This window comes from Neodiprion pinetum, chromosome 5 (assembly GCF_021155775.2).
Source record: "Neodiprion pinetum isolate iyNeoPine1 chromosome 5, iyNeoPine1.2, whole genome shotgun sequence".
In the NCBI taxonomy this organism is placed as follows: domain Eukaryota; kingdom Metazoa; phylum Arthropoda; class Insecta; order Hymenoptera; family Diprionidae; genus Neodiprion; species Neodiprion pinetum.
The window spans coordinates 13,200,876-13,215,967 of NC_060236.1; the positions used below are offsets into that span (position 1 = coordinate 13,200,876).

At 37.2% G+C, this 15,092-nt stretch overlaps 2 protein-coding genes across 3 annotated transcripts in view; one reads left to right on the forward strand and one right to left on the reverse strand.

Annotated features, from left to right (window-relative positions):
- Positions 1-15,092, forward strand: part of Calx (sodium/calcium exchanger 3) — a 1,242,927-nt gene that overhangs the window by 1,204,990 nt on the left and 22,845 nt on the right. The window lies entirely within an intron of this gene.
- On the reverse strand, positions 5,643-6,488 carry LOC138190985 (DNA polymerase III subunit epsilon-like). The gene has a single exon (XM_069136160.1). The coding sequence runs from the start codon at positions 6,486-6,488 to the stop codon at positions 5,643-5,645; it is 846 nt and encodes a 281-aa protein (XP_068992261.1).

Sequence of the window (15,092 nt, forward strand, 5' to 3'; positions counted from 1 at the left end):
TTTGTAGCCAATTTTGAAGTATCAAAACGTTTTGTGCTGCACAGATTGCGTTGGGTATTGTATAAGCGTCGCATCTTAGAGACACAGCTGAAGTTTTTTGTAAGGTTTGAAGCGACGGACAGTCAACGTCCAGCATATCGATGATTTGAACTTTCGGGACAATTTCAAGCAACCAATCTCGTTTTTCTTTTCCTTTTACGTACACGGTTTTAGCTTTGCACAGCCTGTCTTCAATGGTCCACTGAACTTCCTCCAACGGTATGATTCCACAGCTCCATCACAGTAGATTGAAATTATAGCCAATTCTTTATGTCCGAGAATTGAGCATGGCCATTTAAGATTAGAAAAAAAATAAGTTTTGTGCTAAAATGTGCTTGGTTTGTGCTGCAATGAGCCGCGAATCGCAGGTCCCGATTATCAAAAATCGGGCTCTAATCGTCAAAAAATCATTTTTTCAACCAGCATGGCCATTTTGTTTTTTCAAAAAAGCAAGAAATGTGCCAGAATGTGCTAGGCTTGTGCTGCGATGTGCCGCAAACAGTAGTCGATTATCTCCAAAAACGTAGCTAATATTGCCAAAAAACTATATTATTAAAATTTTTTTCGTCTAACTTCGGTCATTTTTTTTTAAACGCGATGTCCCGATTCCTCTAGCTGTGTAGACATCGCTAGGTTTGTGTGATACGTTGTTTCAGGAATGGCCTTTTATGTAATTATTCTCAGATATAGGTGTGTAATTGTGCGATTTTCGACAACAGAAATGTCCGATCACTTTCAGTTCAATTGATATAACTTTTGTTTTTCTATAGGTAGATTGCGCTAGGATATAATATTTTACGGTGCTTTGACATTTTTCAAACGAGGATTATATCTTGCGTGTCACAATATGCAATCACGATGAGGACCATTCACTTACAAATACATAAAGCAGAGCCGCGTTGGCCGTAAGCAGAACATAACTTATGTTGCCCGGATCTCACCACGTGGAGGTGCGGTTGGCATTTGTGGGTTCAACTAAAATCCATCCCACTTTAAGATCCACATTCACACACCATTTACACTTTATGTACAAGCACCCAGACTTTTTATTTACAGCCGCATTTACTCATCGATTTATACCATATTAACAAGCACTGACGCATTTAATTTTCTTTTCTGAGGCATCGCTATCAAATCGTGTATACACGTAGGTGAATCTCTACCGATACAGTACCGGTGACTATTTGCGCTGTTTTGTTGCGCGCATTATCATTTTATCGGATCCAATGACTGCCAGTCCAGCAATATCCAATATAATGTCCAACAGAATTTATACACTTAGGCCCATGGTACTCAACAACGCCAGCTAATTTACATCGAGTGCCGTCTGTTACTATCAAGTCTCGAGGAACATTTGACAGTATCTCTCTCTTATTTCTACCTGTATCGACATCAAGGAATGAATGTGAACCGTATTCGACAATTTGTGTACTTGTACTACAACATTTGCGCGGAACATACCGTCCTAACGATACCGCTTGATGAAGAGCTGTTATTCATTCTGATGTCAAGGGGTTGTAGTTAACATCTAAAAAAACTCGACGATGTTCTGTTTCGATACCGCATTGTGAATACTTGCATCGCAGTGTGTAACTGGGTATACCAACGAATAAATCTTCGACAAGAACAGTAAGATTAGAGTCTGCCCTGATTTTAATGATTTCGCCTTTCCGTTCTTTTTTTATTCTTGGTAAAGCTAGTAGCGCATTGGCACGTTCTTTGAAAACCTGTGACACTAGACCTTTTTGTATCAATGGTTCGATACACTTGTATATACCTGCATCGCTATTTACAATGGTTGCGTTTTAACGTGGATTATTACAAATAGCCATCGCTAATATTTGACAAACGCTATCGAATCCACATGTGTTTTCCACGACTAATATAGTTGATCTATCCTTCATATTCTTACAACAATTACCATTGAGTAGCAGTGGCAGTGAAGTATAATGCCGTGATATTATTAGAGTCAAAATTCAGACACGCTTTGGAGTATTCAGGTTTTTTTTTTGTTTTATTCTTATTCCTCCAGTTGTGCTGCTCTTTGAGCTCTATCACCGCTGCGTTCGCTGAGTCCAAGACTTCATCGCTTCTTACGAATAATCGGCGCCGCTTTTGATCAGAGCCATGCTCAATATTCCTAAGTGGATTATCTAATGGTAACTCTCGGCAATGAGTATCGAAATGAATTTTCGTAACTGTATCCGTTTCGGATGGAGTTGGACGGCGTTTTCAGGTTTCTTGCTTAATGACTACTTGATCACTAGGATCATGAAAATCGTCGAAAAGATGCTGTGCGGGATCGTCACTGATTACTTGCGAGCAGTTCTCAATATGATCTGGTAAAGTTTGAACGCGAAGGATAGCCGACTGCTGAGGAGCTGTCCATGACGAATCAATGGGTTGAATACCTAACTCTTAGTTAAGTTTGACATCTATCGACGGTTGCGTACAAATCTCGGTGGAATATCTGGGACTACTTGTGTTTTCGCCCATCGTAGTTAAGTTTTCAGGACTGTCATTTTTTTTGTTCAACTTTCTATCATTCTTTTCATATACTTCTTCATTTTGAACTTAATCAAAAAACTTCTTCGTTTCTCATTATTTAAATCGATATTATTGGTTTCTGTGCATCGTTCCAGTTCGAGAAGTGCATCATTTTCCGATTGTCCTGCAAAAGCCAACTTGATTTTTCTTGGAAATGATAAAATATGGGTTGCAACGAATCTGTTCGCACGTAAGGGTTGTCGTTCGTTGATCAGCGTACGATTTTCCAAGTCGTTGAACTCTGATTCGATAGCAGCGAACGTAGCATTTCTAGATCCGCTTTGACAGGCTTTTCGCATACATTCAGAGAACAGAGGAAAGTATGGCAGTAAATTTTTGAGATGTTTTGCGAACTTCGGATTATAGAAAGCGTTGATATTTTCACTTTCACCTTTCAATTCGGTTCTTATTTGTACAACACATTCTTCATAGATGTTTTTTTGTCCATTCCCATGTACTCGTTGGTACATCCTCTGCGGAATTTAATAATTCATCGTACTTAGAATCGGAACTATGTACTTTTTTGGAATCTTCGAACTCATCGTCAATTTCGTCTTCTTCGGGTTTAATCAAGTCGATACGAGGGATACCTTTTATCAGTGCCGTGATATGAATACGTGCCCTATCAGATAAGCTTCCACTGTCCGCGCTTCGGCTGAGGACGAGTAAGAAAATTTGTTTAGCGACTGCTTCAAGTTCTGGTATGGTTTTCTGCTGTCGAAGCAAAGCCATTGCCCGGATACACATCGATTTTGCACCGTACGGTGTTCCGTCATAGCACTTCCATTTCGAAATCATATCAATAAAATGACAAATATCAAGGCGCAGAACGCATACGGGTGGTGTCAGAATTGCCTTTGTCAAATATTCGAAACAGAATGATAGGTATTTTTTTAAACTCGATTGCTGTGTAAAAGCTCTGGCAATTCCACCTAAACGGGCTTTGTCAAAATCTGTAACTACTTCTTGTGGTAGAGGAAACGACGAAGTTTCTTTCGCACCTGTGCGCAAGAATTCCAAAAGCCACTTTGCAATTGCATCAGTATGATGTTCAGCAGATAACATCTGAAAACCCGGTATAGTTTTGTTGTTTGTCTGAGTAACTACTTGATATAGATATATATGAGGGCTGTAGCCAGAAGGCCGTCGTATTTTGCGGACCACAGACCCAGTTCCATCAATATAGAGGGTTTTGTAAAATTTTTGGTACACCGCAAGTTGTTCCTTAGACCAATAATGCACAAAAAATTCGAAAAAACCAATTAAAAGAATCGATGTTTCGTATATAGACCCACATTTCATATCCTGAAAACTTTCGAAAATATCGTGGGTTCTAATCAAACCAAGGATCTTGTCTCGCATCTCTGTTGCGGCTTTACCAAGAACCTGGCCACTAGGAATGTGTGCCGGTTCATCATCCCCTATACTATCTATTAACCGGTCACCTTCTTTTCGCCTCCAATTGCACGGAAGCATATTTCCCTCTACCATTTCTTTTGCAACTTTTATTCTTCGAGTTCCTTCCAACTGCCTTTTTGTGGTGTGACTTACGGACCGGTTGAATTCGTAAATGAAGCATTCCATAATAGTTAGTTCATTCTCACTTGGAGCGTTAATAATCCGTCCAAGGAATCGAGCTTTACAATCAGGACAATCTCCAGTAATTGAGACATAGAAACCACTTTCTGAAACTTCATTTGTTTTGAACTTCAATGTGCATGGTATTTTCGTTTCCTCAAATATTGCATCATACAAGGTGTGCGTCCAGGCATTCCGTTTGAGTTACTGTAATTCACATTTACCGCGAGACTGAAAGTCATATTTTATTATTTCAGGTGCCATGTCTGACCAAACGTTTGTTAGATCAAGTTTGAATTCTAAAACAACATCCAGTGTGGAGTTCAGGGAATCATTTATCATGGTCGGATGGTTATGTGTGATATTCCGGGACTGTAGAATCTGTGTCAGTATATTATATCTGTTCTCCAAAATAATCGTGTAAATATTTTTCGGTTTTTTTCGCAACGATGCGGTCATTGCGTCGGAAAGTCATTGAAAAACTTAATTTTTTGGAGGAAGAACTTTACCGCTGTCTGATACAACCTCAAATTCTGACGATTGTGAAAGTTCTCTCAGTTGTACGATAGCCGGAGGATCTGTACTAACAATAATTTTACTTGCATCATTATGGTAATCCATTATGGTATAGTGCCTGCATATAATCGTTGAGAAAAGAATAACTAATAGGTACAATCGAATTTCAATTACGCAGTCGACGCGCGTAAGATAAGAACCTAAACCTTCGTTTAAGGTTGTTCAGAAGATAATCACAAGTAATGAGAAATAATTGAAATTAATACTATAGGTAGTTGACTATTCGAGTCATGTCTCTGTAAAATTTCAAGTCGATTGGGAGCTTATTAACCGAGTAAAAAAATCTTAAAGTTGCGTAATTTTTACCGCTTAAATCCAGAGTAAATGGAGAGAGTTGTCCGTGCAATCAACTCGTGATAGCACTTTTCGTAACAATGAACTTTATTTGAAAAACTAGCCATACATTCTTTGAAATATTCCGCATCGATCAATACCAAGATCATTAACATTTGGAGGTTTCTAATCAAAATATTTTAACGTAAAGATAGGAAATCGCGTCAAAATTTACTGCGAGTGAATAAGTTGTCAACAGACACGGCAACGCCGGACTTTGAAGCCTGAAGGAAGGGGCGGATTACATGAGTGAGCGCGCATGCATACCCGCGCGAAATTTAAATTAACATGCCTAGTAAATACAAATTTTTTTTCTTTTAATACATTTTTTTTTTTATATAAAGAAATAAATGAATCCGTTATAAATAAATCCTTTTTTATAAATAAAGGTATAAAATAAAATAAAACCGAAAATACATATATTATTTCATATTATTATTACTAATATTTTCTGCATTTTCTGTATTCTCTACATTTATCACATTAATAATACTTTCCAAAAAATGAATTATAGAATTTATAGTTCTCGAATCTTTGGTCACATTAAGTTTACCGTTGACTGATTGTGATCAAAGTGCAATAACACCTGGTTCACCTTTAGCAATGAATACATCAATGAACTTATCATACGTTATGGAAGCCTCTATCAATTTATCGCAAATATTTTTGGAAATAACTTTGTGGAGTGGACCTAATGTTGTTGCTCTCAGCCTCGCATTACGTTTCTTTTTGTCTTGGTCGAGCAAAAATGCTTGGATGCTCTGTTTTTTCTCAATAAAAGTATCATCACTTATCTTAAAATATTTGACTAGCTTCTCTAATATTTGTACATCCTCAATTGCATTGTGTGCTTCGTCTGTCGATACATCAGTCAGGAATTCTTTGGCTAAATCAACTTGACTTGTTTGAGTATGCCTGTTCAATAAACTGCGAAAAATCGGAAGTGTATCGCTAAAACCGATTATACATTTCTGAAAGGTAGGTATGGTACCTGTATCAGCCATTGCGTTAATGAGACGAGGTTTATCAAAATTACAGTTACGTGCTACGAGAAGACAAGGCTTACCGAAAGAACGGAGAAAAGTATGAAACTCGCGCATCACACAGTCTAGTGGTAATGTTTCCACTCTCTTGCTATGATAAAATAATTCTCCACAACTGCTTGTAAGACCGTGAACCTCACTGGCTTTAGAATTGATCGCCGTTGTAGGAGTCACATATTTATTAAAATATGAACCATTACAGCCTGCAGCCATTTGCAAAATTCCAGCAGTACTTCCGAACCCAGTTGTTTCAAGATCAAAAAATATAATTTCTGGTGGTTCATTAGATATTGAAATTTCATTGCTGTTATCCTGGTACTCCTGTAATGGCTTGATCGTATCATTGGTAGCTGATTGATTCAATAGACCCATACCAGACTCATATGTTGGACCTTCTACGCTTTCTTTTTTTTTTCTCTAAATCGTTCGATATTTTTTCAAAATATTTCGTCGAGCTTTGAAAGCTACTGTTGCTATTTGTTGTTTACGATTTTGCGCGATCCTATCTCGTCCATCAACATTTGCATCCATATAAGGACCAGGTGTCAATTTTAATTCAAGTAATACTTCACTTATGCACCGGTTCCCAAGATTTTTACTCGCAATTGCAAGGGCAACACGATAATGAAGTGAAAATGTCAAGCCATAGAATCGCGATTTGGGAGCTTTGCTCATAATCATGGCGTTTAAATTTTCGTTAGGCTGACTTGAGCTTGCAGTGACAAATTTTTCAACGTTTTCTGCTAATCTGTTGAAGAATTGAGACAAGTCTTCATACAATGCCAGACTCTTCAGACCTCCAGGTATAATTGAATGGTCGTAATTTTCTTTGTCTCTCTCGAATTTGCACTAGTCTCCACAGTCCTCATGTTTGTTAAAAGAATGATCGACTATTTGTTTTATCGTCTCCTTCATGGCATTTTTATCATTTTTATTCTGAGCTACTGCGTATGTAAAACATCTGTGCAGGTAAATGATGGTATTTTTCTTCAGTTCGGGATGATTTTTACTCATAGACCATAACACTTTTTTAACATTTTTCGAAGCGTGATTGGCGTCAGAAAATTTTATAACTTGATGATGGGAGACTTGGCGTATTGCAGAGATAGTTGAGCTATCATCGTCCCCAACGAGAACTCCGATTTCAATGTTGGCTTCTTTAAGAATCTTGCTGTGAGCAATTAAGTCTGCTGTGAGAGCTGGCTTCATACTCTTGGCACTTCCTGCAGAGTTTCTTCTACATTTATGGTCACTGCAGGGATGCCCCTCATCACATTGCTTGCACTTCCGATTCTTAATGTCAAAATCAAGTACTTTGCCGGATTGAACGCCAATAAGAGCTCCGTAGCCGCTAAGGCTGTCATAATCTCTTCCTGTTCCTCGAGTAGGCCACCCCATGTCGTATGATGCCATAACACGAACAATCCAATCGCAGGGAATAGCACTTAGATCACCAGACAATATACTTTCTATTTGATCATGCGTTAAACCGGCGATAACAGGAACATCTTCAGGGAAGTCACGGGCACTAGACTCAACAGCAGACAACATTATCTTTACCTGATCTTCTGTCAAGTTTGGCAACAGAAAATTATCCGGCGTTCCTTCTGGCCTGTTAACGAAAAACGCAATGAGTTATAAATAAAAGAAATGAATAAAAACATTTTTAAGGATCAAGGTTACGTGTTGGGTCATGCGGGATTCAGGGGTTTAAAATAATTCATATATCAATCAAATTCATTGCTATTTCTTTTACTATTCCACACTTAGCCTCATCTCGAGACAGTAATAAATAAAATCATGTAAATGAGTGTAAAATTCAATATTAAATTATTCATTTTAAATTATAAAAAATGACTTTTTTGAATCAGACTTTCGTCTAACTAATGAATCCATTTGTTCAACAATTTAAAATAATTACAAACGGTAATAACTATGTACAATTCGATAAGGATAAATGGTTAGGTAGAAAAATTTTTTTCTTCATTTTATTTTGCGTAATAACTAAGCCCAGCACTACTTTTCAACTAATCAATATACTTTTAAATAAATGAAATGTTTTAATTATATTTTCATGTATTAATCAATGAAATTATGAATGAATAAACTACAACAAAAAGCAGAAAGCGATAAATGATGAAGCAAAGCACCTACAAAGCAATAAAAACGAAAAACGGAAAAAAAACCTACAAGGACTTTTTTATGGATGGAAATTTTTCGAGAGTCAAACGTCTTTCTAACGTGGCAGCTGTTTTACAACTCTTTTCGGCAACTCGTGTCACAGCTTCTCCAATCAGCTCTTCATGCGTCTTGAGCAAGTGATTATTGAATGATGGCATATTCAAAACTCCCAATAATTTATTGAGATGCGTCCAACCCATACCTGCATCGAAAAGTCCTACATTAATATAAAATTTTTAATTTTAAAAATTATTTTTATTCACTTCTTGAAAAACAGCAATTTTTTTTTCAAACTTACCTAGTGCAATTCGTGCATTAATCTCATACATTATTTTACCATCTGGGGCCGTAAAAGTTTCATCCGTGGTGATTGAATTCTCTAGCAAACAATCTTGACAACGGATTATTATGAGTGAAGCTAGCCCATGCCGGTTCTCTTTAATGATATTCGCTAACGATAAGATCTGCCCACAATCTTTGCACCGGTCATTCTCAGCCCATAGATCTAGATCAATTATTCGGCGTCCAAGTGCCACTTTCTGTTTTTTAGAAGGACTTTCGCATTCAGACGGAAGATTATTTTCACTACTTGGTTTCTTTCGCTTTCCAGAGTATTGTTGTTGTTTCAGTCGCAAATTGTACACAGCTTCTGTTACAGATTTATTTTTCCACATAAAACGTTTCTTTTTTCTATTATCTTGACCATTATTATCACTATTTGTCGCTTCCATTTTTCTTTTATTCGTATTTGCTTTTTCATTTTGTTGAGGATTCATAGTTTTCAATTTTTAAGAAATAAAACACCTAACGAAACATTCACTCACAAAATAATTGTGAGGTTATGTTATTGTTTTGAGTATACGCTACTGAACACGGGTAGCCAGAGGGCCCGCAACGTTGCCGCGATTATTCGTTATTTTTATGATTTTTATTATTATAACTTTTAATTATTTAAAAATAATTGAGAGTAAAAATATAATTACAACATTGATAAAGATACCGTCTCCTATGAATTTTAATTATTTTCATCAAGTAAAAAAAAATTTAATATAATTCGACAGTTTATAGGGCGCAAAAAAAAATATCTACAGCGCCCAATGTATAAGCATAGGGAAATCTCTCCCACTTTCGTCCACCCCCACTCTACTTCTCAACAACCTTAAGTAGCGAGAGTAAAGAGTAGTGAAAAATAAGAGCGAAAGTCACATAGAAAATTAGATGGTTTTATAAATTTTCGGCGCTATTGCGCCAAAAAAGCGTTTTATTAGTAACTAGTTACAAATTTTGGACTTCGTCAATAAGGCGCTTTTAGTTTAATTCAAGACAAAACTATGCGCGACAATGTCACGTTGTCGCCGGACCTATAGGCACACGTGCAAACGTACGGATGCGAATAACAAACTTCGTGAGCTGTCGTATTCGGGAGTAATGCATCTGCGTCGATACGCTACAAGACATGAGTAGTATCAGGGCCTGCACCAGACTGTATAGAAGGAGTCACCGCCAGACGTTGCCGGAATCCACCGAACCGAGCCGATGCAAAGAGTTTGTATGGAGGGGATCACGCACTCATTCAAACGGCTCACCGAGTGATCGAGCCTTCCCGCCCCACTAGCTGGTGCGCTACCATCACTCACTCATACACAGAAATTGCGTACACGGAAAATAAATTGCAGTCGCAACAACAGCAAGTGGAATTAAGTTTTCCGCAGATTGGAGTAAAGCATATGAAAACACCAAGTTGGGGTTAAATTAACAACCGTTAAATTTTTAAGTGAATGGTCCTCATCGTGATTGCATATTGTGACAGGCAAGATATAATCTTCGTTTGAAAAATGTCAAAGCACCGTAAAATATTGTATCCCAGCGCAATAAACCTATAGGAAAACAATAGTTATATCAATTGAACTGAAAGTTTTTTTTTTTATAACATTTATTTCATACAATCTGTCTTACATATTTAAGACAATAAGTATTTTCTTTATATACAAGCATTTAAATAACATGTTAAGCACTGCCCCATAGAGTAGTGCTTCTTCAATTTTGTTATAATTAACAATTGAAACAATTGACACAAAATAGGTTTATGTACATAAAATATATATGAGGTATAAAAAAAAAATATAACGTGAATACAATATGAAATGTTTATAACAGTTATTAAAATATCGGTTGGTACTTCTTCAGTCTTGAATTTGCTGAATGCGGAGTGGCCAGTGCTTGGGCCAGCTGGTTCGGATGATTAATGATCCTTTCTTTATAATTTGATCGCAGTATTTTAGCTTCCTCTTTGACACTGTTTATCTTTAGGTCATTCCTTATAAGTTCATTGGTTACAAACCACGGTGCATTAATAAGCCTCCTAAGTGTTTTATTTTGAAATCTCTCCATGATTTCAATATTTGACTTAGCCGCTGTGCCCCATAGCTGTATGCCGTAAGTCCAGACAGGTTTCAAAATACATTTATATATTAAAACTTTGTTTGACGTTGATAGCTTTGAGTTTCTTCCTGTCAACCAGTAGAATTTTCGTAGTTTAGTGTCCAGGTATTTTCTTTTTATCCAGATGTGGTCTTTCCAAGTGAGGCGTCTATCCAAGTGCATACCTAAGTATTTCACCGATTCTGCTTGTGGTATTATAGTGTCGTCCAATTTGACTGGAGGAAATGTTTCCTTTTTTAATGTAAAAGTCACTTGGGTAGATTTCAGCGTGTTTACATGCGTTCTCCAGTTTTTACGCCAGATTTCATACTTGTTGAGATACTTTTGAACTAGTGCCGATGCTCGTGATGCAATTGGGCTTGTTGCCAACACCCCAGTATCGTCAGCAAACGTTCCAACTGTTACGCCTTGCATTGTAGGTAAATCTGCTGTGTAAAAAATGTACAGTTTTGGTCCCAAGACGCTTCCTTGTGGCACACTAGCTTTGATGTCGAATAGCTTCGTAACCTCTTCATTTAGCTTTACACGAAATGTTCTATTTTCTAAGTAAGATTCGAGCAGCTGATATAGTTGACCTGGTAATTCATTTTTCATTTTACTAAGCAGTCCTTCATGCCATACTTTGTCGAAAGCTTGTGCTACATCGAGAAATACTGCAGAACAGTATCTTTTTTTCTCGAAGGCATTCCGTATCACTGAGACGATTCTATTTACTTGTTCGATTGTACCGTGCTTGTTCCTAAATCCGAATTGATGGTCCGGAATTAGTTTTTCTTCTGATAGTACAGCCGATAACCTTTTAGATATTACTTTCTCGCATATCTTAGAGAGCACTGGTAACAAACTAATCGGGCGATAGGATGTTGTTTGCTCCGTAGGTTTACCTGGTTTATTTATAAGTATAATTTGGGCTACTTTCCATTGAGTTGGGAAATAGCGCAGACGAAAAGTGGCGTTTATTAGTATAGTTATTAGTCTTATTACTTTTGGAGGTAACTCTTTTATCATTTTCCCTGAAACAGCATCATACCCTGGTGACTTTTTAGAGTTTATACTCTTAATAATTTCTTTTATTTCTTTCACCGTTGCATTTGCAATTTTATAGTTATTGAATTTCGGTTTTTCCGATGCTAAGAGTAATGGGTCTTCTTCCTCTTCAGTTATTTCCCGCGGATAAGGTGTAAATACTGACTCTAGGTGTTCAGCAAATACATTTGCTTTATCAGCATCTATTCTGGCCCAGCTTCCATCTTGTTTTTTTATAGGAGGAATATGCACTTGTGGACGATTTATTTTTTTTGTTGCCTTCCAGAGTGAATAGTCGGTTGATTCGGTGGGAGTTAAATTTACTAGATATTTTTCTATGTTTTGATTTTTTTCGTCGTACAACATTTTTTTGAGTTCTTTCACTGCTTTGTTGAACCTTTTTTTATTGTTGGTGGTTCTATTATCTTGCCAGATTTTTCTTAATTTTCGTTTTTCTTCTAATTTATCTAGTATACTTTTACTAGTACTATCTTTTTTATTCGAATGATGTGCTGGTGGTGTTGCATACATTGCTGCTTCGTGTAATTTTATGTTTAGACTTTCTATTGCATTGTCTAGATCTACATTTGTTTTCAGTGGTATATTGCACGTAATTTCCTTTTCTAAATAACTTCGGTAGAGTTCCCAGTTGGTCATTTTGTTATGCGGGATGAATTTATTTTCATTAAATACGATATCAGAATACATGTGTATGATTACTGGTGAGTGATCTGATGTCAGTTCAAAACATGATTCAGCTTTCATTAAATTGGGGTTAATACCTTTTAGCACTGCAAAATCTAATAGATCAGGTCGCTTTTTTTTGTCTGTGGGCCAGTACGTGGGTTCGCCAGTTGAAATTGTTGCCAGATTTTCCGTTGTGATCGTTTGGTAGAGCTGCCTGCCTTTTGGGTTGGGGCTTAATGAGTGTGAACCCCACCAAGAGTGTTTAGCGTTCCAATCACCACCAGCTATAAATCTATTACCTAGTGTTTTGAAGAATTCACTAAATTGATCTTGACTTACCGAATGCCTCGGAGGACAATAAATTGCCGAGAGTGTCATGTATCCACTCTTGTCTTCTACCGTGATGCTTGTTGCTTGCAAGTAATCCTTTGCGTAGTGTTCACTTTCGTGGTGTTTTATGTTCTCTTTTATTATAATAGCAGTTCCACCATGTGCTTTGCCATCTGGGTGGTTGGTGGTATATATCTTGTATTTAGGTATATTTAAGTAGTTTCTTGTTGTAAAGTGTGTTTCAGAGATGAGAACTACATCTATTTTATTTATTTTCAAGAACTTTTTAAGTTCAGTTGTTCTTTGGGCTGAGCCGTTTGAGTTCCATAATACTATGTTGAGTTTAACAGCCATTATTTGTTTTCGAGCAATCTGAGAATAACATTCATCATTTTGTCAATTTTGTTCATTAGTGTATGAACTAAATTTTCGAGTTTAGCAATGGTATCCATTGGAGATTGGCTTTGGTTTTCGTTTTGTTCTGGTACACTATTTATGTTACCTGATATTGCTTGCGAATAGGAGACATTATTTCTCATTCGATTGTCTCTGAGTGGTTCAGTGGTTTGCTGCATAGGTTGAATAGGTTGAGGATTTCTCTTTTCTCTTAGTTTTGGATAGAATTTTTGTTGCAGTTCTTTGTGAACACTGCAACCTCTGTAGCTCGCTGGATGGTTACCACCACAGTTTGCACAGACGACATTTTCTGTTTTTTCTTTGATTGAGCAGTTGGAAGTCAAGTGGTTCCCTGCACATTTTACACAAACTGGCTGTTTGTAACAATAATTCTTAGTGTGTCCGAATGCTTGGCACTTGGTGCACTGCGGTATTATTCTCTTTTTTCTAGGTGGTTCGAAAGAAATTATAAGGTTAAGTAGTTTTTCAACCTTATAAATTTCTTTGTTGTTTTCATTGACCTCTAGATCAACGAAGAACAGCGGTAGTGGCTGTTTTGTTTTACTATTTTTAACATTGGTGATTCTAATGACTTTATGTCCAAGCTTTTCTATCTGTGTCTTTAGTTCTTCATTGTCAGCTGAAGGATGCATGTTCCGTAAAACCGTTTTGTATGGCTTATTGTATTTTGCTTGGTATGTATGAAATTCAGTATTTTTTGCTTTAAGTTCAGTTACGACTTTTTGGAACTCTTCTGGAGTGTTGATTTTGAGTTTAATAGCATCATTTGGTAGTACTTTTAGAGTGTACTGGTTTGGAGCTATTTTATCTAATAGTTCATACAATGGTTTGATATTTGTCACGCCATCTATATACAAGGTGGGAGGAGTTTGAACTTTTTCTCCTTTCCCTTCACCTGAAGAATTTGATTCTTCATTTTGTTTGTCAGTCACGCTTTCATTTTGATGTTGCATTGGTGACTGTATTGATAGCGCCTCGAATTTATTATGAGTTGATGCACCTAACCAGTAATCTTTCAAGTTGAGTTGTTTTCGCTTTCGCTGATACAGTTCAGGACTTATGCTTCCTCTTCCTCTTTTGCCTGACGTCATTGTCCATTGTGAAGTGCCTTCAGTTTTATTTCCCGGGCTTTTTGAATTTCCCGCATTTGCGGGGACACCCGCGCCACCAAGCAGCTCAGGCAGAATGATCGAACAGTGAGTGGTAGATCACGACGCAATCATTGGAGAAGCAGAAACAAGACAGCAGGCACGATCTCCAATCGCATCCAAGCTTTGACGCATGCGCATAGCCCAGTATCAGAGAGAGAGAGACAGCAATTGTTGACGATGCCGTAGAAGAAGTAGGGTTAGGATTCCAAATGCTTTTCACCTCAGTTTTCCCAAAAACAGCTCACCGAGGAAAGAGTTCTATGTATGGAGGTGAATAGCAATTTTGTGCGTGCTATGTTCTGCAAAAAAGAACGCCCGTGGACAAGAGACAGCAGAGATATGTCAAGAAAACAGCGGAACGAAAAACAAGATAACAGAATGTAATCACAGAGAAAGAGGAAGATGAACTGAAAGTGATCGGACATTTCTGTTGTCGAAAATCGAACAATCATACACCTATATCTGAAAATAATTACATAAAAGGCGATTCCTAAAACAACGTATCACACAAACCTAGCGATGCCTACACAGCTCGAGGAATCGGGATATCGAGTTCAGAAAAAAAATGACCGAAGTTAGACGAAAAAAATTTTAATAATATGTGTTTTTGGCAATATCAGCTACGTTTTTGGAGATAATCGACTACTGTTTGCCGCACATCGCAGCACAAGCCAAACACATTTTAGCACAAAACTTATTTCTTCTCTAATCTCAAATGGCCATGCTAAGTTCTCGGACATCA

Excerpts from the sequence above, each read along its gene's own strand:
- LOC138190985 (XM_069136160.1), bottom strand. The coding sequence starts at position 6,488 with ATGGGTCTATTGAATCAATCAGCTACCAATGATACGATCAAGCCATTA.